The 24,374-nt window shown below is 57.5% G+C and overlaps 1 protein-coding gene across 5 annotated transcripts in view; it reads left to right on the top strand.

Moving 5' to 3' along the window:
• The first annotated feature begins 228 nt into the window (after positions 1-228).
• PHRF1 (PHD and ring finger domains 1) overlaps positions 229-24,374 on the top strand; it is a 29,494-nt gene continuing 5,348 nt past the window's right edge. Inside the window, exons 1-13 of one of the 5 annotated variants that reach the window (XM_069471844.1) lie at positions 229-262; positions 3,998-4,113; positions 4,508-4,627; positions 7,398-7,603; positions 10,579-10,662; positions 12,594-12,712; positions 16,232-16,329; positions 16,654-16,829; positions 17,651-17,780; positions 20,936-21,063; positions 22,629-22,810; positions 23,167-23,286; positions 23,904-24,058. In XM_069471844.1, coding sequence (XP_069327945.1) covers positions 4,020-4,113; positions 4,508-4,627; positions 7,398-7,603; positions 10,579-10,662; positions 12,594-12,712; positions 16,232-16,329; positions 16,654-16,829; positions 17,651-17,780; positions 20,936-21,063; positions 22,629-22,810; positions 23,167-23,286; positions 23,904-24,058 — 1,612 coding nt within the window. In that variant the 5' untranslated portion in view covers positions 229-262; positions 3,998-4,019. The remainder of the gene's footprint in view (positions 263-3,997; positions 4,114-4,507; positions 4,628-7,397; positions 7,604-10,578; positions 10,663-12,593; positions 12,713-16,231; positions 16,330-16,653; positions 16,830-17,650; positions 17,781-20,935; positions 21,064-22,628; positions 22,811-23,166; positions 23,287-23,903; positions 24,059-24,374) is intronic. The other 4 variants (XM_069471848.1, XM_069471847.1, XM_069471846.1 and 1 more) reach the window with 4 other exon arrangements.

The raw sequence follows: 24,374 nt of genomic DNA on the forward strand, positions 1-24,374 counted from the left end.
GGCCCCGGCGGCAGTCCTAAGTGGAACAGTGTTTCCAAGGCGGAAGGGCCGTTCCAACTCCCGAGGCCCAGGCGCCGGAAACCTTTCTTCCCCGCCCCGGTCCCAGTGGTTCCGGCCAACGGGCGGGGCGGGCCCGGAAGCCGGCGCGGTGCACTTCCGGGTCGAGGCGCGCGGCGGCGGCGCGGCGGGGCCTAGTCGCGGCTGGCGGTGGGGCTGCGGCGGCGGCGGCGGTGCCAGGAGCGGCGGCGGCGCGCGGTTCCCGGTACGTGCGGCCGCGCCGGCCTCGGGGTTCCTGCCGCGTCCCGGCCGCGCGGGCCGCCCGTGGGCGCCGCGCGCTTTGTCTGCGGCCTGCGCGGCGGCGTGAGGCCTGGCCGCGGGCAGCGGCGCGGGCGGCCGGGAGGCCCCGCCGACGCTGGGGGGCCTTGACCCGCGGTGGGTGTCGGGGCCGCCCGCCCCGGGCTTGGGGGCACACGCGGGAGTCCGCCCGCCTCGGCTTGTGACGCCCGCGCCGCTGCGGTTCCGCCCCGCGGCGTTCGCGGAAGGCTGCAGCTCTGCTAGCTGGTTTCCGGCTCCCGGTCGGCGGCGGCGGCGGCGGCCTCGGGCTTTGTGTGCCTGTCCACGGGCCTTGGCGGCTGACGGGTGGTTTTCTTGCTTCTTACCCCACGTAGTCTCCACAGCGGCCTCTCAGGAGCAGGGATTGCCCCTGTTTTACAGATGAAGAGGTCGGAGCCCAGAGAGGTTAAGTACCTTGCCAGCGTCACACAGCTACTGAGTGACAGCCAGCGGGCTGTGTTAACTCAAGCCCTCCAACTCTGCTCTTTTCTTTCTTTTTTTATTCACACTGACCGCGTTTCTATCTCTGCTCTTCCTAATGACGCCTGTGTTACCTTATCGTCCACTTTGGAGTTGATGTCCTCTTCTTTCTGTGTGACGGCAGAGTGGTTAATCCGCTGGGTGAACTACCTTTTGGCGGCGGTCGCCTGGACAGGCGTTGAGGCCGAGGTAGGGTCTCACTTGGGACTTGGCGTACCTTGTCTCTCTCCTGGACCGCTTGATTGTCTTTTCTATGGGAAGAACGTCGAGTCACAATAACAGTAGGTGGCTCCTTTCGGCGTGGTACTATTGCGGGTGTCACAGCAAGCTGGCCTTAGTCCTCCCAGCAGCGATGCCACGTGGCACTCGTCCCAGTCCTGCGGAGACCTCTGTGGGGCCCTGTTCTTTGACTGCCGTGACAGTTCACAACTTTTGAGGTCTCGTAGCTCGTATGGCACATGGTGAATAGAGTGACAACTTGGCCCAGACTGAGGCGTTGGACCTGCTGCAGGCGTGGTTGGTGCCCGGGAGGGGCACTCAGGTGCTGGGCCTGGCACCGTTGCAGCTACCACACCAGGGCCCCTTCTGGTTCCTTAGTAACAGTTGCAATTGCAAGTGCATTGGTTTCCTTGAACTTGAAAAGAGAGAAATACCCTTTCTGGTTTTGATTTTTCTCCCTTCCGTCCCTGCATATGTGAGCAGGGAGCAGGAGAGCCACAGCAGTCCCTGGGAAGGGCTGTGGACTTCCCTGCAGAAATGGCCTCTTGGACTGTGGCCTGGGACGTGTGGCAGAGGTGGGGACAGTCAATCAGGGCAGACATTTCTGAGCTGGGGCTGCTGGTGAGATTGGGAGGTCCTGACCTAGGGTTCCCCATTAACCGGGGGTTCCTGGTGGGGGGTTGGGGTGCCGGTGGTCCCAAATTGTGGTTTTGTCCTTGGTGCTTGCTCTGGAAAGATCCTTCAGTGGCTACCTGCGTTTTTTCCCCCTTTCCGGCAGAAAGGCTCCTGGTTACCACCAGCGGTTACTGTTTGATTATCTGGGAAGTGATGTTGTTCACTTACATAACCTGAGCCTTCCCACTGCTGCGGTAGAGTAGTATAAAGAGGCCTTTGGAGGTTTTCCCCACCAGCAGTGGTGGGGGGGTACAAAGGTCCTCAGGACTCAGTCCCACAGGTGCACGGCCTCAGGGAGCCTCTTTGCTGAACTGGCGTTTCTGACAAGCTCCCGTGTCCCATCACCACCACTGCTCACTGATCTCTCCCGGCAGCCCTCACAGGCGGACCCTGCCACTGCCCCCTTTCTAGGCAGCCCTTGGGCTTGGTGCGTCAAGGGAGAATCCAGGAGTTACCTGTTCGTGTTTTGACCTTGAGTGTGTGAAACGCGTCATGAAAGTGAGGATTTGTGCTTGGGGCAGTCAGACCCTAGGACTCCCCCTAGCTCTGCTCTGTTGTCTCCCAGGTGGTCTCCCAGGTTACATTTCCTTGTGTTTTTGAAACGTTCTCTGGTAGATTCGTGTGTGTGAGTATCTACCTCCTCCCCTCTCTCCAGGGCAGGAACTGTCTTCCCCTTGCGCTGCACACAGCAGGGGCAGGGTAGGTGTTGGAGCAAGTGTCCCAGGGTGACATGGGGTCCAGTTGTGGGAACGGGCACAGCTGTGGCCAGAGGGTTAAAGGCCTCTTACCTGAGAGCTGTGGCCATTGCTAGGGCTCATCTCAGTGGCCTCGCAGGAGAGGTGCAGTCATCTGTCTCCGAGTACTCCCAGAGTCGGTGTCTCCAGCAGGAGCTGTGGCCAGGACTCGGGCACAGGACAAGCTGGGTGTCCCTGCTGAGTCCGCTAGGCAGTGGGTGCAGACTCAGTCGAACGGGGGTCGTGGCCAATTACCTTAACCTTGGAGCAGCAGGTAGAGGAAAGGTTAATTAATAATTTGGCAAAATCAGTTTTCAGTTCACTATTTCCAGGTAGCAGCAACATTTGGTAGTTGACAATTTCATTGAATTAAGTTAGAAAACATCATCTTAGAATTTGGGGCTGCGTACTGCCGTGTGGTCAGGTGGGGAGTGAGGTGGTCCTGGTCTCTGAGCTGGCCTCGGCCCCATCAGGGGTGGTTCTCTGGGAGCATCTGTGCAACGGTGGTGGTCGTGGCCCCTTCCCTAGTTGCCGTGAGACGTGAAGTTTGCAGTGGGAGGCCCGTGATGACCTCCACCGTGCAGTGAGGTTCTGAGCTTGAGGGCCTTTCCCCGTTCTTGCCGCACCCCACCCTACCAGTCTGTCACGTGGTGCTCTTTCCTCTGACCTGGATGGAGACTGGGCCCGTCGGGAAGCACGGAGTGCTGCAGGGTGGGCTTCCCTGTGCCTCTCTGAATTTCTGAGTGACTCCCTTATGAGAAGTGTTTCCTCTGGGGTTACCTGGGAAACGAGGTGAGTGGCACCGGTGAGAAAGGAGCCACGTGCGTGGATAGTTCCTTAGTTGGGGGCCAAAATTTGAGACCCTGGTGTAGGAGGAGGGTCGTGTGAAGCTACGTTTCTAGGGTGTTTATAAAGGTGTTCTCTATTACACCTTGCAGGGGGCCAGGGCAGGTGTCCACACCGACAGATCGGAGCCCAAGAGCAAGTGGTCTCAAGGGGAAGGTCCTGCCCTCTGCTCCTGCCTCCCTGGCTCTGGGTGCCACGTGCCCTCGACAGTGCCCGGGTGGGTGTGCTCAGGGCGAGGTCGGGAGAGCCTCAGCTGAGCCTCCTGTCCTGACAGTGGCCAGCCTTGGCTGAGAATGGTGTGGCAGGGAGAGGGCCCCGCTCGTCACCTGGGCCCTGTGGTGACTGGCCCTCGGTTGAAAGGCCCTGCTCTGTCTCAGCTCGGGATAAATCCCTTGCGCCTGTGTCTGTGGAAGTCCTGCAGGTGCCCATTTGTACGAAAGGTGCCCATTTGTACGAAAGCGTCCTAGCCATTACGAACCGCTTGCTTTAAATTTAGCTGTAAATAGGAATCAGTGTGCGTTTTTTAATTTGTGCATAACTTAGTGGTCGAGGTTGTTCTGGGTGTGTTACATCTCGTGGCTCCACCTCCCTGTGCGGCGGAAACGGACACAGCACAGGGGTGTGACGCGCGGGGAGTGATTGTCAGTCTTTCAGAGGGGTTTCCGCAGCCCGGGACAGTGGGGAAATTAGCTGGCTCCGGTTTCTTTCAGAGCTAAACTCCAATGTGCAGCAATGGACGACGACAACCTGGATGAGCCTGTGGCCCGGAGCCCAGTGTCGGATGGACGCCCGCGCGTTGGCCCCAGGGACGTGGCCAGTGATTTTGGTGAGCCCCTCGGCACCAGGGGTGTCCCGGGGAGGGCAGTGTCTGGGGTGCCTGGTGCTTTCTCCAGGTTGTTAACTCCCCTTCAGAGATTGTGTGCGTCGATCGTCAGCTTTCAAACCTGTTTGAAAAATTCTTCAATTATTCTTTGATTTTAAATTGTAGAAGTAGTATGTTCATTTCTTTTGTCTTATTTTTAATGTAAATAACATAGAATAAAAGGATGCCGCTTTTCCCTGCTTTTCCCCACGTCTGCCCGCCCTGGCCCTTGGGCAGCCACCATGGCCCCGTGGCAGGTGTCCTCCTGAGCACCTCTGCATTTGCAGAGCAGTCCTGGCTCTCTGCTCCTCAGTTGTGATGCTGCCCCCGGGGCCTGTTTTTCCCTCTGGTGGTCTAGAAGAGAGCAGCGATGGTAGCAGTGGGGACTCTGAAGGTGACACAGACAGTGAGCTCGGAGATGGCACAGACCTGGAAGACGAGGCGGGATCCGAGCAGGAAGACCTGGAAGACAGATCTGGTGAGATTGCTGGCTCCCGAGCACGGCCTCCCTGGGTCTCTTCTTGCTGTGACGGGGACAGCCTTTTATAAAACGTGATATCGTCAGTGAAATTATTGTCTTATCCACAGCTGGCCTCGCCGAGGTGTGGGCAGAGGTGGGGAGAAACCCGCTGCACACTGGCCACGCCCTGGCTCACACCCCCGTAGTCACGCGCAGTGGGACGGTGGCTCACCTTTGTGAGTCCTACGTTCCGAAACCCACGGGGACAACACAGCGCACTAGGTCTCTTCTCTGGTGAGGGCGGAAAAGTAAAGTGTCTAAGAACAGTGAACAGTGTGAACTGTGGTGTTTCTAGGGAGAGTGTAGCCAGATTGGGATTTCTAGCAAGTGAACTGAAAGGTCTTGGCAACCCCTGCCCCTGCACCCCTACAAGGGCGTGTTGTCATCATCTCGTAGGCACAGGACAGGTTTAGCCTGACCCGAGACTGGCTCTAGCCCGGGACCTCCTGGCCAGGACTGGCGTGTGTCAGCAGCTCCGGCCTGTGGTTGGTTCTCTTTCTGACCAGAACTCCTGAGAGCTGTCAACTGCATCACGTGATTTTATTAAAGACTTCCCAGCTCATTTACACTGGTTAACGTTGTGCCCCTGAACTTCTTTGCAGGGAACAGTGCCTTAAGGGCAGGTCTGCTTTGGGTGCCCTGGTGGCGCCTCCTTCCCTGTGCCCTCTTGCCACTCTGGGTGGTGCACAGCCTGTGAGGTCCCTGAGCTGGCTGCCCTGTCCCGGCCCAGCTGTGGGCACTTTCCTCCGAGGGAGGGCTGGCTTCACTTTGGAGGTTTGGCGCACCACTGCTTTCCCTGTGACATGGTCCTGAAGCATCTGCCATGATCTGTGTGTCACAGTCTTCCAAGATAACCCTGTGGTTAGCAGCACTAGAATGTCGTAGAGAGGTGGCCCTATGTTCAGGACCGTGCTGGTGAAAGAACAGGACCGGCGGCGTATGTCAGTGAGTTTGCAGCTTGGTGTATGTTGGCTGCATGTTCTTCCAGAGTTAGATTTTAGTTCTGAAGGATTGGGATTCTCTCCCGGGTTGACAGGTCACAGACGTGGCCCTGGCCTTGCTTCGCACCACTGAGTCGGGGCTTTGGCTTGTCTGCAGCTGGTCTTGGCTCGGGCACTGTTGTTGCCAGGGCTGAGGGCGTTGGGTGCTGTCAGGCGACTCGCGGCCATTCTTTCCCTGAGAGTCTGAAGGGCCTACTGGCTGCCAGAGACTCGGCTGGGGGCTGGAGTGAGCGTGGGAGCCAGCTCACCCGGTGCCTGCTGTCCCTGAGCTCACCTTTAGCAGCAAAAACAGTGGCAGAAAGCAGCCACTAGGGTGCCGGGTAGTAGACGCTGAGAGCGGGCAGACATCCGAGGAAGGGACAGGGAGAAGCTTCTAGAGAAAAGCACACTTCAGCCGCAGTCTGAGGGGCAGGAGAGCTGGCTGGGTGGTGGTGGACCTGGGGCCAGGATGGAGTCCCGTTCAGAGACCTGGGACCTTGGAGAGCTCCCGGCGCTGGAGAGGTGTTGGCTGCAGCCCATGCGTGCACAGAACCTTACTGAGCACCACGCTTCATTCCTCCAGCACTAGTTTTTCAAATGTAAAAAAGTAGCCGGTGGGAAATAGAGTCGATGTGCAGAGGGCTCTGCCTGCCTGCTTGGAGGCCCGGCGCTTTCCACGGCCCCCTTCCCGCAGCGGCCGCTTTCTCCCCCTGCCGCTTTTCCCGCCCTGGTGTTGCAGGCGAAGATCATTTATGCAGCTGTTCGTTGCACTTCCAGCTCTAGACACTCCCTTCAAATCTCACCATGAAGGACGAGAACTTGGGACTCTTGCCTGCCGCCTGGCTCCCAGCTCTCACTTTCCCAGCCTCCCCAGCAGCGTAGATTACTGTTCTGTGTGAGCGTTTCCCCTGCCAGGTAACCACAGGGGCCTGGGAGTGACGTCCCAGCATCTCCACTGGTCCTGCCCACACTCGGGACTAGACGGGCCAAGAGTCGTGGGGGCTGAGTAGGAACCTGCCTACCACGCCACGTCCCTTGTCCGTGTGACCTGCCTTCCTTGTTATTTTAGTGTTGCTTTAGCGGCATTTCGTAGCAAGAGAAAATAAATGTATATATTGACTGTGACGTGCCTAACTTTTCTGCCGGTCACGCCCCAGCCCCAGAACCACTAAGAAACTGGCTGAAAGTGCTGTGGCTAGCGGCCCACGGCCCAGTTCGGACTCTGCCCTCTGCATCCCATGGGGAAGAGGAGTAAGTCAGCTAGAGAGGACGTGTCGTCTGAAGGCAGGCGGCTCGTTGCCACCCCAGCGTGGGCAGGGGTGTTGGAAATCCGAGTGGCCGCCCGGGGGCTGCTGTGCTGAGGGAGGCCTGCGTGGAGGCTCAGCCACTGACCTGATCGTCCCTGAGGCCTGTGCTGGCCCCTGGGGACCGTCCTGACTCACGAGGTCTGTCCAGGGCTTTGAAAGCTGGTCTGGCTACTCGGGACGCGGGCGTCCTGTCCCCGCTGGGAAGCAGCTGCAATTGAGTGTGGTGCGGTGGCGGCCACACCTGGCAGGGCTGGGACGCGCTCCTCAGGGTCGAAGGTGTGCCGTGGGTGTGGCCTTGCAGGTGGACAGCGTGGTGTGTGCCCACTCTGAAGTGGGGACCTGTGTCCCTGGCAGAGCTTGGGCCTGGTCACTTCCCGTGTTCCCGCTCACGCAGCCACTTCATCTTGTCCTTACGGTTGTTGACGTTTCCTCTTTCTTGAGGGTCTGAAGATTCCGAGGACGACACAGAGGCGTTGGTGGTGGTCGCGGACACTCAGGAGAAGCCGGAGGCCAGCGGTGCGTTCACGTCTGACGATGACGCGGAGAGCTGCCCGATCTGCCTCAACGTGTTCCGAGACCAGGCCGTGGGCACCCCAGAGAACTGCGCCCACTACTTCTGCCTGGACTGTATCCTCGAGTGGTCCAAGGTGCGTTCCCTTCTCCCTGGGTTCTTGGTCCTTCGGGATGGCCCGTCACTGACGATGACCCACCCGTGGTCGGCCTCCTGCTCCGCAGAGGAAGCCGGGCCCGAGCTTCAGTCCCAGCGTGGCCTTTCTTCTGTTCTGCGCCGTCGTCCGCGCAGCTCCCTGCGGCCGCGCGTGTGGGAACTGGGATGAGAGGAGCCACGGGCTTCCCCTGGGCCCTGGCCACAGAAACCCTAAATGGCGTCAGGGCCGTCTGAGGCGAGCTGTGTACCGGGCAGGCCGGTGGGCCCGCGGGGGGTTGGCGTGCAGCCGTGCTGTGGCAGTGCGCGGGCTGCTGCTTAGCAGACGGTCGTGTTAGTGGGCGCAGGAAACAGGAGACGGGACTCGGCCCTGGGTTACGACAACCGTCGTCCAAGGCAGTGCCCCCAAAGCAGGGAAGGGTTGCCACAGAGATGCGGTGTGCCCCCCACCTCACAGCCCTGAGAAGCCATCGGCCCCCCGCACGCTTTTTTTTTTTTTTTTTTTTTTTTTTTTTTTTGAGACAGAGTCTCACTCTGTTGCCCAGGCTAGAGTGAGTGCCGTGGCGTCAGCCTAGCTCACAGCAACCTCAAACTCCTGGGCTCAAGCGATCCTCCTGTCTCAGCCTCCCGAGTAGCTGGGACTACAGGCATGCGCCACCATGCCCGGCTAATTTTTTCTATATATATTTTTAGCTGTCCATATAATTTCTTTCTATTTTTAGTAGAGGTGGGGTCTCGCTCTTGCTCAGGCTGGTCTCGAACTCCTGAGCTCAAACGATCCGCCCACCTCGGCCTCCAAGAGTGCTAGGATTACAGGCGTGAGCCACCGCGCCCGGCCTCCCGCACGCTTTTTAAACTTGTTATTCTGAAAAATTTCAAAGAAGTAGAATGGTACAAGGTTGAGTGATGAGTACCCGCTTACGCTTCACCTGGCTTCAGACACCGACAGCTCTCGGCCGTCCCCTCCCTGTACCTGCGCCAGCAGCCTGGGGCGTTAAGTCTCCACCAGGCCATGACCTTGTCCAGGGTTCCCGGTGACTGCGTCCTCTAATGCCCAGTCCTCTCCTGTTCCATTTGCCCACACAGTTTGAAACTGTCCCTCGTGGTTGCTTAGTTCACCGTGGGGCCTGGTGTGGCTCAGGCTGCTGTGGCTGGTGGTGCCACGCCACCTTCTCCGTGTCTGGTTCCTCCCTTTTCTGTTCCTGTGCCGGTTTGGTGGACCTATGGCCCAGAGGGCTTAGGCCTGTCTTTGGCAAGCAAAGCCCTGGCTTAAATTGAGGATCAAGACGTGGTGTTTGCTGTGTGTCTTCTGTTTGGTATTTATTAGTTTAATAGAAGAAAACTATAGAGGCAGAGGTATTGGGTACGAGAAGGTATTTGCAAATAAGTTTATCAGTATGGAAATTTTACACACAAACTGTTGGAATACTAAGCTTAGCAAGATTGCTGGACATGAAGACTAAAAATTATATTTAGAAATAAATCATAAGAACATACTTAAGACATTTAAACAGCTTTTCTAAAACATTTGGAACCGAATAAAGACAGACCACTTTCCGGAAGAGAAGTCTCACTCCACAGAGCTGGCAGAGGTGGTGCAGGTCCCGTCACAGCCCCAGCAGGGGTGTTCAGGGCACCTGATGGGTGTGAAGTTCATCCACAAGGGCCAGAAAGCAGCACGGATTGCCAAGATAGTTTTGAAGAGGAGACACATCGTCTGCTGGATAGTATGGTTTATAAAACTGTAGTGATTAAGCTGGAATTGGTCCCAGAATGGAAATCAGACCTAGGGAGTGTGCTGGGGGCCTGAGGGGACCTGGACGCACATACGCAGCGGGTGACAGGCAGCGTCTCATGCGGAGAAGGTGGGGCTCCTCCGTACACGGCGTGTGTGAGACAGGTACTGTGGGCGAGTCACAGCACACACGGTGCCAGATGGATTCAAGGTCTGGGGTGAGAAAGCAACTGGAGCTTTCAGGAGATACAGCAGGTGTCCCGAGGGCAGGGAAGGGTCTCCTGGAAAACGGAGAAGAGTCACGCGGGTGATGAGCACGAGGGAGCTCCGGTCACGCCAGGGAGACTCTGCAGGCCCTCGAACCCCACTGGTGAAGGACAGACCGTCCTCGAGTGGGGAGGACGGGAGCCCCCTGACTCCCACAGGTAGGGGTGTCACACGGATGGCCACAACATTGAACATACTCCCGGGCATTTACCTAAGAGGAGCAGAAGCATGTCCACACAAACTCATCCTCAGATGTGCATGGCAGGTGAGCGGACAGCCACGTGGACGGTCTGTGGTGTCCTGTCTCCGTGGTGAAGAGGGCTGAGCTGTGTGAGCGGTTCCTGCTGTGACTATACTTACGAGAAAGGCCCACCTCCCTTGGTGACAGGAGATAGCCGCGGGTCGAGACTTGCGCGCGGTGGGGCAGTTACAGCGAGCGTATTTATTATCTGCACGGTACCTCCACAAAGTCAGTTAGAACAACTTATGGGGGTCAAAACGACTAATAAAGGCAAACAACATTTTTAACACACATTTGATTGGAATTCACAGTATGAAGAGAAATTCTGAAAACCTAGTGGGACACGTCCAGCAATCACGGAGGCCTGGGAGGGCCGTGAGCGTGAGCCGACCCAGCTGAAACCCGGCCCCACCGCCCCTCCCTCCTTCCTTTTGCTTTTCCTGGTGCTTGTCACCGAGACGCCGCAGGTGCTCATGGACGTTCACCGGCTGCCCTGCCCCGCTGGGCCGGCAGCTCCCGGGCAGGGGATTCTGTTTTCTTCACTGCTGTGTCCCAGCACCTTAGCACGGGGCCTGGGCCCTGCAGGCTTTCAGTAAATATTTGATTTCTAGCATAAAAGGAATTTTTGACCTCTAAGTGAATTCTCTATTTCGAATACAGTATTAACAGTGAAAGTGATTCTACAGGATTCTGATACGATTTTTATTTCTTACAGAATGCCAATTCCTGTCCAGTTGATCGAACTATGTTTAAATATATTTGTGTTCGAGCTCAGTTTGGTGGTAAAGTCTTAAAGAAGGTGAGTGGGGAAGCCCTGGCCGTGCATGTCCCTGTCCTGTGGGAAGAGGAGGCTTTCAGAAGTTGTTTGCTCCCCTGAAATGAGTGAGTGCTGGTTAAGTGCTCTTTAAGAATCAACTAAAATGTGCTTTGTAGCCATGAGCATGAAGCCCGAGCTCAAGTGGCCGCCCTGTCTCAGGGGCCGTGGGTTCTGGGTAACGGCGGGTAGCAGAGATGTTGGTAACCCCTGAGGTGTCCCCTGGACCCCTGCCCCACCTCTGGGAGCCTCTTTCTGACACATCCGCTCAGAGTTCTTTTCTTTTTCTTTCTTTTTTTTTGAGACAGTGTCTCGCTCTGTCACCCGGGCTGGAGTGCTGTAGCATCAGCCTAGCTCACAGCAACCTCAATCTTGTGGGCTCAAATGATCCTCCTGCCTCAGCCTCCCAAGTAACTGGGACTACAGGCGCACACCAACACACCTGGCTAATTTTTCTATTTTTTAGTAGAGACAGGGTCTCACTCTTGCTCAGGTTGGTCTCCAACTCCTGAGCTCAAGCAGTCCTCCCACCTCGGCCTCCCAGAGTGCTGGGATCACAGGTGTGAGCCACCGTGCCCGGCCCGCTCAGAGTTCTTGAGCTGCAGCAGGCACAGGGGAGGGGAGAGGAGGCCGGTTCTCTTGGGGCCAGATTTCAGGAAATACTTGGCAAAATTATTTACCATCAGGGCTGGATGTAAGGTGTGTCTTTTGCTCTGTATGCTCGCATTTGTGTACCTGCGTTTTTGGGAGTTGAGCGGCCTCCACAGTCTGCTGATGGGCAGCGGAGGGAAGGCCCTGGAGGAGTGTATGTGCCTGGAGTCTTCTCCAAGCTGTGAAAGGCTGGGTGTGATTTTGCAGCTGCAGACCTGCCTTGTTGTTACAATGTGCCTGAAGCCGTGGTTGCCAGAGCCTTTGGCTCTTCTGTGGGCACGTTTACACAAGAGCTGGGCGTGTGCAGCAGCTTTGGTCCCACGGCTTCCCTTGCCTGCCCCTGGAGCTCTGCCTGCGCAGCTGGACGCCGGGGTGTGTTGGCAATTTTAAAAGCGTTTCTGTTACGTATAGTCAGTAATCTTCATTTCCCTGAAATAGCTGCCAGTGCAGTGCGGACCCTGAGCTCTTCCTGTGTGGAGGGAGGCTCAGGCAAGCCGCCGAGGCCGCGTGATGCGGGCCGGGAGCTCTGTGACGAGCCTGACTCCAGACACAGCAGCAGGAAGTGCTGGCTTGAAGCAGGGCCTGGTCCCCACGTCACCCTCGAGTAGGGGCCCAGGTGCTAGGGACAGAAGAGGGCCTGTGTTCTGGGGAGAGCCAGGGTGGGGAGATGGGGGGCCTGTCCACAGACCTTTCGTATTTCAAGGCTTGAGTCACTGAAGCCCCGTCATGCCTGAGAGCAGCTGTAAGATTGGATGTGTCACCGCTGTCACTGTCTCAAGGCGGGGCCGTCACAGGCCCTGTAGAGCAGTGCACCTAAGTGTCAGTTTTTGGCAGGCATGTTTCCGGGTCTCTGCTTAGTTACATGATGGTTGTGACAGCTTCTGAGATGTCGGTGGCTCGCTCCCTGCGCGCTGCTGCTCCACGCCTGTCCGCTGTGGCGTTCTGCAGCGCGGGGACACGCCCTCCGGGGCCAGCTTGGTCTCCGCCTGCGGGATTATCCTGCTTTGGGGCCACAGGGCCTCCTCGCTCCTTTCCAGGGGCCATAACTGTGTTCTCTGTTGGATCAGCTTTTCCTCTTCGATAACTGCCCTGAAACAGTGGAGAACAAAAACCACCGTATGCGTGTGATTCGGAATCTCTGGCCCTGTGGAGCCCGTGTAGATCCTGGCCCGCAGATCTGCTCCAGATTAACTGCCCTTCCTGGTAGGAGTTGGCCGTTGGACTCTGGGCTCCGTTTGGTGTGTGATCGGCAGTTCTGTCTCTAGGTTCCAGTGGAGAGCACCAGAGCCCGAGAGGAAGAGGAGGAGGACCCGACCTTCTGTGAGGTGTGCGGCAGGAGCGACCATGAGGACAGGCTCCTGCTCTGCGATGGGTGTGACGCGGGGTAAGGGGCAGTCGGGGCCTGCACACGGGTGGGCCGGGTGGGGGAGGGGGCCCCAGAGTCTCCTCCATCCGTCACGGTGACCTTGGAGTCCCCGCACCTGGAGCTGAGTGGACCTGCCCCGCAGGCTGTTCTCATTACTGCCATTTACGCTTCTTTTTCCAAGAAATATTCTGAGGCTGCTCACAGAGATGCACATAACACATCAAGGTGGGAGAGATGGGAAGGGAGGCTGTGGGCCTGCGCCGTCCTTCCCTCTTTGTCCCTTCGTCTTCCAAGCGCGTGGTCGTCCCCCTGGGTGTGCTCCCAGTGACCCTGCGTCCTCTTGTCGCCCTGGCACAGCAGGAGACGGTTGGGAGCCCTGCTCTGTGCTCGCGAGTGACACTGGCTTCCCGGGAGCCGCGTGGTGGTGTCTCTCCAGTGCTGTTTTGTCTTGCTGGGTTTAGGCAGACCACCCCCCTTCCCATAAGCCCCCTGCAAGGGGCCTTTGCTGTTGATTTGAAGAATTTTTCTATTGTAAAATTGCAGCAAGAGGATTCTGGAGGCCGGGCAGGGGCTCACGCCTGTGATCCCAGCATGTGGGAGGATGGCTTGAGCCCAGGAGTTGGAGGGTACAGTGAGCTGTGATCGTGCCACAGCACTCCAGCCTGGCGACAGAGCAAGACCGCATCTCTAAAAATTATGTAAATAAAGTAAAACATGAAAACCGATAAATACTGCTGTTCTCGCACGGGCAGCCCCCGGGTGTGGATGAGCCACAGTCCCGAGGACGTCTCTAGGTCGGATTTGCGTGTGACTGAGATGCCTGGTGCACAGCGCTCACGCTGTGGTGGTCGCGTAGCAGCAAAACCGCGTGGCTCGTGCGTGGTCATGACGGTGACACCCTGTGCTGTGATGATGCGTTACGGAAACTCTCGTGCTCTTGCATTTCAAACACAACATACAAACTCATAGAAAGTTTAGATAGGAGAAATTTCAAAAAAGAATATGACAGGTTAACACCTGACGTTGCATCGACACTAGGTAACAGTGTTGCCCTTGTTTTGATCTTCTAACTGCAGCAGTGGTGATCTTTCCGTTGCGATAATGAATCCCTCCACTGCTTAGGGGTAGTTGCTGCTTCCCTGGAGCACAGCCTTGCACGTGTCTGTCATTGTCACTTCATCCCTTAAACTGTCCCGGCAGTTGGTGTTTTCCCAGTGAGGGATGTGTCCAGCCCTTCTCCGGACGCGTGACTTCCACTCCCCTTTCCAGCGTAGTCCCCTTTCTCTTCGCTGTGGGCTCACCTGGACTTGCAGTGGACTTGTGCTCTGGGGGCAGGGTCGAGGGGCATACGCAGACCACAGACCACAGTGGTGCTGTGCACAAGCACCGTGTCAACACCGAGAACGGCTGCGGCGGCAAAGCTGCTGAGCCGGCGATCCGCTCACGCCGTGTGGTTTGTTTACACACATGGAAGAAACCAGCTCCTGCATTACTAGTTTAATAGTTTAATCATCGGTCTTCCTTGCGGGGAGCTGTGGAGCCGGTTCGTAAGTGCAGAAGCCATACGTCAGGTTGTCCGTACCCTGGGATCTGCCTGTACTTCCGAGCATCCCCATACTGTTCATACTTGCAGTCTGGCAAATTTTCTTACAGTTAAGTCTTTTAACTTAAAAATCACAAGACTGTCTATAGATATACTGATGTTACATGAGATAAGTACAGATTATTTCTAGACTTGTTTCTTCTCTGCCCTGCAAGTTGTGGCCGTCCACCACCGTGGGTGGGAGGCCAGTGGCACGCTCACAAGAGAGCCGTGAGCTCCCTGTGCAGGCTGAGCTGTGCTCCCCGCGCTCTCCTCTTCCACCTGCTCGTATCTGAACTCCCACCCAGTTTCCTCTTCTGTGGGACACAGGGCTGGCCTGGCTGTCGGTGGGCGCCTGTCACACAGGGGGCCTTTGCTTGGGTCCCTGGTGTCAGACAGCAGCTCGCTCTGAGCTCTGAAGAGAAGATTGGATGAACCATGTTGGACCCTTGGAATCTTTTTTGAATGAAGTTATAGCTCAGTTCTTGTTTTTTTCCCTCCTGGAGAGCGTGTATGGGAAGATGTCAGGTTGGAATCTCCTTAGGACTCTTTGAGGCTCACTCAGCACGCAGTGCTGCTGCCCTGGCCCGGTGTGTTGTGCTCTATCTCCCCTCTTTCTTTTTTTTTGGAGACAGTCTCGCTCTGTCACCCTGGCTAGAGTGCTGTGGCGTCAGCCTAGCTCACAGCAACCTCAAACTCCCTGGCTCAAGCAATCCTTCTGCCTCAGCCTCCCCAGTAGCTGGGACTGCAGGCATGTGCCACCATGCCTAGCTAATTTCTTCTATATATTTTTAGTTGTCCAGTTAATTTCTTTCTATTTTTGGTAGAGACGGGGTCTCGCTCTTGCTCAGGCTGGTCTCGAACTCCTGACCTCTAGTGATCCTCCCGCCTTGGCCTCCCAGAGTGCTGGGATCACAGGTGTCTCCCATCTTTCTTGTGTGAGGTCCCAGCGAGGGCCGCACGGTGGACAGCTTCGCATAGCTGTGGCATTCCTGGCGGAGTGGGTTTTCTCTTGTTCAAGCCTATGTCTCGGACCCTAGAACAGCTCGACGCTGATTAGTGAGTGAGGGCTGAGTTGAATTTGGGCTGTTTTCGGACAGTCTTAGCTGGGCTTGCTCCCTTGTTTGTTTGTGCCTAGCTAAGGGCTGTCTGCGGTCTTCGGGGTGAAATTCAAGAATTCTGGCGCAGACTTCCGAGTCCTGGCAGCATGAAAGGGCGCAGATAGCTCACACCAGTGGCAGCTCTTCCTAAACTGCTTTCCCGGAGGCTTGGTAGAAACAGTGGCGAGTGAGACCATGGACAGGCAAGATTCCAACTTGGCGTCAGCAGAAAACCCTTTTTTTTTATCAGCTCGGTGTGAGGCAGTAGGTGCAGGAGGTGTGTACGCGTGACTGACATCTCCCAGGGTCAGGGACAGGCCTCCTGGGGAGGGGGGTGTCACAGGGTGCCCGCTGCAGTCAGCCTCGAGAGCACAGGCAGGAGACTCACTTGCTGGGCCCCAGCCGGCTCCGTTCGGCCTGGGGGTGCTGGTCAGCTCGCCCCATAACAGAAGGCCCCGGGCAGGGCACGTCTTCATTTGCTCGGTCCGGAAGGCTGGAAGTCCAGGGTGCCAGCGGGGCTGGTTCCCGAGAGGCCCCGTCCTGCTTCCAGCCACGGTCCAGCGTCTGTTTCTGTAAGGACGCCAGTCCTGTGGGACCAGGGCCCACCCGACCTCAGTTAGCCTTGGCTCCTCAAGGGCCCTATCTCCACATACTGTCACACGGGGGTTAGACCTTCAGCTTATGAATTTTGGGGGTGGCAGTTCAGTCTGTCATGGGGTGCCTTGTGGATCACAAACATGGGCGCATGTGGGTGCCTGCTCTGCAGTTTGCTGGGTTGCGAGGTTCGGGAACTGGGACTGGGGATATTTGTGTGACCAGCACCCCAGACACTCCTGCACCCTCTTTTTCCTGTAGGTACCACATGGAATGTTTGGACCCCCCGCTCCAGGAGGTGCCAGTGGACGAGTGGTTCTGTCCAGAATGTGCCGCCCCTGGCGTGGTCCCTGCCACAGGTAATGCACTGCCCCTTCCTTCTGGTGGCTGGGTCTGCGGTCCTGCGGCAGGACTGTGGGGAGGGATGGCTGTGCTGTGAGGAGGACTGCCAGGGCTTCCCTGGGAGACGGCTTCTGTCGAGCTCCTGCGCGGGGGTGGAGGAGCTTGGTTTGGCCAGCTTGCGTGGGATCGGTTGACTGGGGGCTTCCAGTCCTCAAGGTGTGGGGGACCAGGCTCTGGTGAGAAGCCCCCGTCCTGCTGTGCAGAGCCCGCCCTGGCCAGGGCTTCTGAGCGGTGGGCAGCCCGCAGGGCGAGGGTTGTGACGTGTGTGTTTCTCTTCCCAGACGCAGGCCCCGTGAGTGAGGAGGAGGTCTCCCTGCTCTTGGCCGACGTGGTGCCCACCACCAGCCGGCTTCGGCCGCGCACCGGCAGGACCCGGGCGATTGCTAGGACACGGCAGAGTGAGAGAGTGAGAGCAACTGTGAACCGGAACCGCATCTCCACGGCCAGGGGGGCCCAGGTGGGTGGGCCAGCACCGAGGCCTGTCCTGGTGCCGACATTGATCGCAGCGGGCGTGTGGGAAGGGCCGGGACCGAGGGGTGCGCCAGCAGTGCGGGATCGAAGGCCACCCCTGTGCGCCAGCCCCGGTGGCTCCGGCAGTCAGCCTGCTGGGGAGCAGGCGAGCACCGTGCGTGCTGTGTTGTCCCCTGTGGGCGTGGGCTGAGGCAGCCGTGTCTCCCAGCAGCGGGAGCCAGGCGCTCAGGCCAAGCACAGCTCTGAGCTGGTCCCAGGCATGAAGGGGCTGGGGTCTCAGGAAAATCCCCTCGCAGGCCCGGCGCCAGCTCCCCGCCCTCTGCCAGCACCTGAGCGCACCTTCCTCACGTGGTTCCTAGCGCCATTTCAGATGTTCTCTGGGGACTGTTCCACCACGGCTGCTCCCACCTGCCCCCAGACAGGGCACCGGCAGGGGAGGCCGGGAGGGCGGATGGAGGGGCGTGCTCTTTCTCTCCGGTCGGTGTCAGGGGTCGCCCTTGACCTGCTTCACGCTGCGTTCAGAGTGGATTGGGAAGGCTGTGGGGCCGGGGCCCCACCACAGACCCCTGCTGTGCCCTGGCTCCTCACTCCTCCCCTGCATGGCAGTGTTTGTCCCTCCCTTCCCTGTGTCCTGGCCACTGGCGCTCACTGTGGGGTGTGCTGCGCCTGTTGAGAAGGGAGAGGGAGGTGGTGCGGTGGTGGCGGCTGCGCCCAGGGCTCTCCAGGCTCCCTCGTGGGTGTGCGCTGGCCCAGCCGTGTCGCTGCCGTGCTGCCGGCCCTGCTGACCGGGTTCCCTTTGCCGTGTAGCACGTGCCGAGGTACCTCATGTCTTCTCTGCTGGATGAGACCATCGAGGCCGTGGCAACTGGGCTGAGCACCGCTGTGTGTCAGTGCCCTCTGGCGCCGCGAGCCCCGGCCAAGCGGAAAAGGAAGACAGGTAAGCTGGCAGGGTGGGCTGCCTGGGTCCCCACGGGCGCGCTGACCCTCAGCACTGCCGCCCTCCAGGCCAGGGCCGTGGTCATTTCCGTGCTTGCTTTCTGCAACTTAATTTTCTCAGTCAGCCAAAGATGCCGTGCAGAGGCCGTCCCGGCCCAGGGCTGGTCTACTAGTCTGCGCGGCCTCCGGCCCTCGTGCCCGAGTAACGAGCGCGAGCCTTCCGCGGCCACGCTGCCTCTGCTTTATGGAAGAGTTTGTGCAAGAATCGCTGTTCCTTTTCTGTAAATGTTTGACGGAATTCTCCAGTGAGGCCCTCTGTGCCGGGCCCTGTGGGGAGAGTGGAGATCACTAGCTGAGCGTCTCGTCTGGTTTCGGTTCGGTTCCGTGCAGGCCTCCTCACCGGGGGGAGTGCTCCCTCGCGTGAATATGCCGCGGTTCGCTTGCCCGTGTGCCTCTTGGCACTGGCTTGTGTCATTTTGAGGCCATTAAGAATAAAGCTGCTGCGAATATTGTAGCACACGTCCTTTTGTGGGCAGATGCCTTCATCTCTCTTGGGCCATGTGGAGTAGAACACCTGGACCGTCGGGTAAACGTGGAAATTGCCGGGTCTTTTCTCACGGTGACTGTGCCACTTCATGTTCTCATTCGCAAGGTATGAGGGTGGCAGTTCCCACGGACTGGCCCTTCACTCTCAGAATGGTCAGGCTTGATTTCGTCCTAGCAGCGGGCTGGTCGAGACGGCCTTCAGGCATGCCCTGCTGGGCCCTGTGCCCTGGACATGGACGCTGCTGTGCCAGCGTCACTGCTGTTGGGTGCGGTGACGGGTGCCAGGCGTCTTCATGCGCCAGTGTGGTCTGGTCTGCGGCTCAGGTGCTTTAGGAAAAAAGCGCGTTTTCCTCTCAGTGAGAGCCGGAACTCAGAGCCCAAGTCTGAGCTCTGTGCGGGTGGTGGGTCGACGTTTCTAGGCCTTTTCCGTGGGCAGAGGGAAGAGATAAGCGCCTCAGGTCACCCTGTTACTTGCAGTTAAAATTCAGGCTTCCAGGGTTTTTATTTCACTTCTTGTACTGAACATCTGCGTCTCCGTTTTCTCGTGTCAGAAATCCCCTTGTCAGTGCTGACAGCGTGAGGACTCGTTTGTCTCACCGGGACATATACGACAGTCCCGGAACCACGGTGATGGCAAATGGCTACCCACGGTGTGATTAGAGACCGGAGCTTAAGATTGTTTTTGTTTTTGTCCCTAACATGTATCCCCCTAGGCAGGTATAGTCAAAGTACTTGTAAAATAACTTGGAAGACTTCTTGTATCAAGACAAACATGTATCCCATTTGTTTTATTTTCCTTGAGTTATTTATTTTTTGCTTTGCTGGCTAGTGATTTTTTTTTTCTTTTTCTTTTTCTTTTTTTGTTTTTTTGTTTTTCTTCCTCATTTCTCTGGGAAGGCTAGTGATTTTTTACACTTTTTGTAGACGTGTGCCAAGCCTGTGTAAGTGTGAGGAGAAGAAAGTCGTGAACCCCCGCTTAACCACCCCTCGCCCAACCTCTGCCGCTCACGGGCAGGCTTGCTTGTCTCTGCCCCCCCCCCGCCCGCCCCCCATGGTTGTGACGTGCGTCTGCGGCTCCCGCCGTCACCGTGCCACCTGCAGCTATTTTGCAGTGTAGTCCTGAAGGGAGGGTAGCACCCGTCAGACGCACCCACATAACTGCAGCACCACTGTTGCACCTGAGAAAACGAACGGTAAGTCCCTAACACCCGGAACAGCCAGTCAGCGCTGAAGGTTCCAATTGTGCCATAAATATGGTTTCAAGAAAAGTAGTTTGGGTCAGGATCCAAATCAGACCCCTGCTGGGACTGGTGGCAGTGTCTGCCGGGTGCCTTCCCCTTGCTGCCCGTGGTCCGTGGGGGAGACCAGTCCTCTGCCCATGGAGGCTGCGCCGTGCCTGGTCCACAGGTTCCCCGTCCTTGGCTCCTGTCTGCAGGTGGCTGGTCGGAGCTCAGGGGCTTCTCTGGCTCAGGCGTGAGTGCAGTTTGTCTGCGAGGGCCCTGGGCTGTGGGCGCCCACAGCAGCTGCAGATGCTCGGGCACCCTGAGTCCATTGATGTTAGGATCACGGCCGTCGTTGCTGTTGTGGTTGGCAGGGCAGTGCCCGTGAGGAGGGACTCGCCCCCACCCACTGCTGGCTTTGCAATGGCGCAGTTTAGACAGACTAAGCAGGGTAACACTTTGGTTTGTTTTCCTTTATTAGCCAGTTTTCAAGTAATTGAGTTGCTTAGCAGCACTCTCCAACAGAGATCAATTAGAGTTTTTAATTGATCTCTGATAAACTCATGGATTTAAATATTTTTGATGTATTTTAATAACCTACATCTGTAGTGCTGCATGGTGGTGGCGCCTCTAGTCTCAGCTCCTCAGGAGGCCGAGGCAGGAGGATGGCTTGAGCCCAGGAGTTGGAGACTGCAGTGAGCTGTGATTAGGGAGGCTGAGGCAGGAGGATGGCTTGAGCTCAGGAAGTGGAGGCTGCAGTGAGCTGTGATTGTGCCGCTGCACTCCAGCCTGGGCGACACAGCGAGACCCTGTCTCAAAAAATAAAATAACAGACATCTTGAATGTGAAACTGTCTTAATGGGCATCTCCCTCCCATGCTGAGATTCCTGGTGATTTTCCTGGGGGTGTTGGGATTGTAGAATTAGGGTGCCCCGTGGTTGTCCATGGCAGCACGCCCAAGGTAAGGGATTTGGACTGAAATACTGGATGTTTTTACAGTTAAAAACGCTCTCAGTCTTTGGGGTGTCTTACTAAAACTGTGCACTGAGCTCGGTGGTTTTAAAGTCTCTTGGGAGAGGCCCTCTGTCTGGTCGTACCCAGGGGCGCAGAGCAGGGTTGTTGGTTTATTTGACGTGTCTTTGTCGACGCTTGTTTTTTCCTAACTCACAGTCAAGTCTGCAGGATGTTCAGGGAAGTCGAGCTCTGTCCTTAAATGCCACCTTGCTCCCTTCCCCCTTTGGGAAGCATGATTTCTTAAATTATGGTTTACTTCTCCATTTAAAAAGCCCAAGCCAGGACTCACGGTCCTGGTCAGGCCAGGACTCACAGCGCGGAGGTGGGGAGGGCCCAGCACAGAGGGAAGCACAGACTTTCAATGTCCTCTTTTTAGGAAGACGGAAGAAAGGGCAGGGAAGAAAGAAAACGCCGTCCAGGGCATCTGTGAGAAGCAAGCGCCCAGCGACCAGAACTAAGAAGCGCCAGCGTCGCGTGAGGAAGAGAAAAGGGAAACAGACCAAGGTGACACTTTGAGAGTAGTGTTCAGACTTTCTGCCAGTTTTAATTCCTTCCTGTACTTAAGTGGCAGGGGTCACGGGAACAGCTTCTTTCCTGTATTTACTTAAGGACTCGCGGGTAAAAGTGAACGTGTGTGTGCTGTAGATTGAAGGTGGGCTTGAGACAGAGGTTCCCGGGGCCCCTGGGGCTGGGCACACTGAGGGCGGTGTGACTCCTCCTGGCCAGGGCTGGGCCCACAGGGCCGGAGCACCTTCCTGGGGTCATCAGCAGGCTGGGGCGCCCTGTGAGAGCCAGGCTGGGCACGAGGCCTCTGGGAGGCCCGGGTTTAGGCCTGTCGAGGCCGAGCGGAGGTGTTACCGGCAGGTGTCGGCCGGGCTCTGTCCCCTTCCTCGCGTCCACCGCCGCCTGGGCCCGGGGCGGCGCCTCCACGTTGGCGAGGGGGCCCTGTTGTCGCGGGCCTTTTCCCAGTGCCTCATCCCCATTGAAAATTCTCAGTGGACATTTATTTAGTTTTTCTTGACACAGAACAATTGTGCATGTTTGTGGGGAACAGTGTGATGTCTTGACACGTGTATACATTGCGTAATAATCAAATTGGGGTATCTGGCATCCCCATCACCTCACGCGCTTCCAGTCTGGTCGCGTGAAACGTCTTTGTACGTACAGCATAACAGGCTGAGTTGCAGCCAGCGTTCGAGTGCTTGCTGAATCTTTGTGTGAATTTATATTCAAGATCATTATCCATTTCCTAATAAATATAAATGTATGTGGTATATATTTATATAAAAGCATATTTTAGTTATAAATGAAGTATTTGAACATCTGGCTTGGTTATTCATTTGGACAAAGTTCCCCAAGTAGAAACTATGACCATATGTAGGCATTTGTGGGATACATACCGCTTGCTTCCCAGTTGTCTGGTCACCGGGCCGCCCTTCCCTTTCCACGGTGCCCTGAGCCTAGGGTGGGACCTGTCTGTGTGTCACTGCCTCTATCCCTGTGCCCAGCAGGTTCCAGAATGTTCCAGGGTTCTGGGACCACGGCTCCATGGCATGCAGTGGCGGAGGGAGGGTGCGCAGCCCTGGGAGGGGCAGCGCCTGCCTCAGGCCTTGCAGACACTGGTCCCAGCCCTTCATGGCTAGAATCAGAAGCCGTAGCATGTAACCCTCTTGGGACGTTTCGTAATTCGGGAATAATTACAACTGAGATGATGTTTGAAACCCGGGACTGCTCCCCACGTGGCTTTTAACTTGCACCTGTTGGCTCCCTCTTTGTGAGATCTCACTTCCTACAAAATACCACATGGTGACAGTGACACTGAAGTGCCACCTGATGGTCTGCAGCGAGTGTGGCTTACGGGTGTAGATGTTAGGCACACTTGTTCATTCTTTGTGGTTCAGTAAAACCTATAAAATTTTATGATGAATGTGTACAGAGCCCTTTGGCTTTGGTTCAGTATTTACTGAGCCTGGTGTGTGATGTTGCTAGTTAGCACCTCGTGGGCATCTCTGGAACCGTTACGTTTTGTTCCTTATCAGTTGCTCTTCCTCTTTGTTACTTGGGTTCAGAGTGAAGTCACTGCCCGTTCTCGGATCGCGAGGACGCTGGGCCTCTGCAGGCCGGTGCGTGGAACCTGTATCCCGTCGGTGTACAAGACAGTGGACCCTTCGCTGGGGCTGATGCGAGCGGAGATTGGCGCGGCCTCTCTGTCCGTGTTTGGGGACCCCTACGAGCTGGACTCCTTTGAGAGGTGACTGCATGGGGTGATGTCCTGTGGGGCACCATCTCGTGACTGCCTGGGGCTGTGGGCACCTGTCGTGCGTGTGTCAGCCTCAGGTGTCATGTTTGTAAAACTCAGGTGGCAGTCCCCGTCCCGCAGTCCCCCTCAGAGGCAGTTGGGCGGCACAGCAGAAGCCTGGGGCAGGGCCCGAGGGCTGTCTGGGGGTGTGTCCGGGCAGCCCGCCTACCCTGCGTGTCTATTGTTGAGTCACAAGCACCACCCACAGCCAGTGCTTGGCCTGTCCTCCATAGCACTCTCTCTCTGGGCCAGGGGACCTGGGGGCCGAGGGGTCACCTGTCCCCTTTGGCCTGTGTTCTCCCCTCTAGCAGTGAAGAATTTTCTGCAAACCCTCCTTCCCCTCTGAGTGCCAAGAGACGGGCTCTGTCCCGGTCTGCCCTGCAGTCTCACCAGCCCGTGGCCAGGCCTGTTTCCGTGGGGCTCTCCAGGTGCGTGAGAGCAGGGTTTCTGGCATTGGTGGGTGGCAGAGCACAGGGGATGGTGGTCCCGGGGTGGCCACATCGGCCTGGCTGGCACTCTGTGACGCTCGGTGGCCCCAGCACCTCCCCTTGGCTTTGACACAGGTGCCAGCAGCTCTTGGGGTGTGGGGTGCTGCAGCCACCCGTGCCAGGGCGTGGCGGAGAAGCTGCGGGCCCTGCCCGCCAGGGCTCCGTGGAAGAGCCACAGCTCCATGAGCTCTGCCAAGGGAAGGGGCTCAGGCAGGAGGCGGCAACCCTGGTGAACCAGGCTGTCGTCAGGGCCACCGTCACCCCTTGGCCAGTCTTTTCTCTTGTGGACCATTAAGAAAAAGAACTGGCCAAGCCGCTGGGATGTGTAAAGATGTTTGTCTGCCAGCCCCTGCCTTTCGGTGCAGCCAGAGCTGGCAGAAGCATCAGAGGTGACTTGGCCCCAAACACCTGGTTTCCCTGTAGTGGAGGCTGCTCGGTGGGGCTCCCTCTTTCCCCCCGGGGGGCGGGGCCCTGGCCCTGCTTTTCTGGCACCTGCCTACGGCTGGGCTCAGGGGGGGACATGATGGCAGGGCCCAGCCTCGGGTCTGTGCCCACAGGAGGGGTCTCCCTGCCTCGGCGCCAGAGCCACATGTGGAGGAGGCCCCCGTGCCCGACCTGCTGGGGAGCATCCTGTCGGAGCAGAGCCTCCTGATGATGAGTGGCGCCGACGTCGTCATCCACCGGGACGGCTCCCTCAGCGCCAAGAGGGCAGGTGAGGCCCCCGGCCCCGCTGTGCAGAACAGTCCTGGGACCTGTCGCTTTCCAGGTGGCTTCCGAGTGGTGGGGGAGAGTTGAGGTGCTGAAAGGCATTTTTCACCCAGCAAGTGGGGCTGAGGGGCACGATTTCCCCAGTTCTCTCCACTGATTTCCCAGCGCCCTCCCAGGGGAGGGGGATGACGGCGGAGTTTCCAGGTCAGCCAGATGCTCACAGAGCCACGGCCGGCCTCGGGAAGACCCTGTCTGCAGACCCTGAGGGCCTGGCAGGGTGTGGGGCAGGTCTGGCAGCCCCTCCTGTCCTGCCCCCCGTT

Source organism: Eulemur rufifrons, chromosome 6 (assembly GCF_041146395.1).
Source record: "Eulemur rufifrons isolate Redbay chromosome 6, OSU_ERuf_1, whole genome shotgun sequence".
Lineage (NCBI taxonomy): Eukaryota > Metazoa > Chordata > Mammalia > Primates > Lemuridae > Eulemur > Eulemur rufifrons.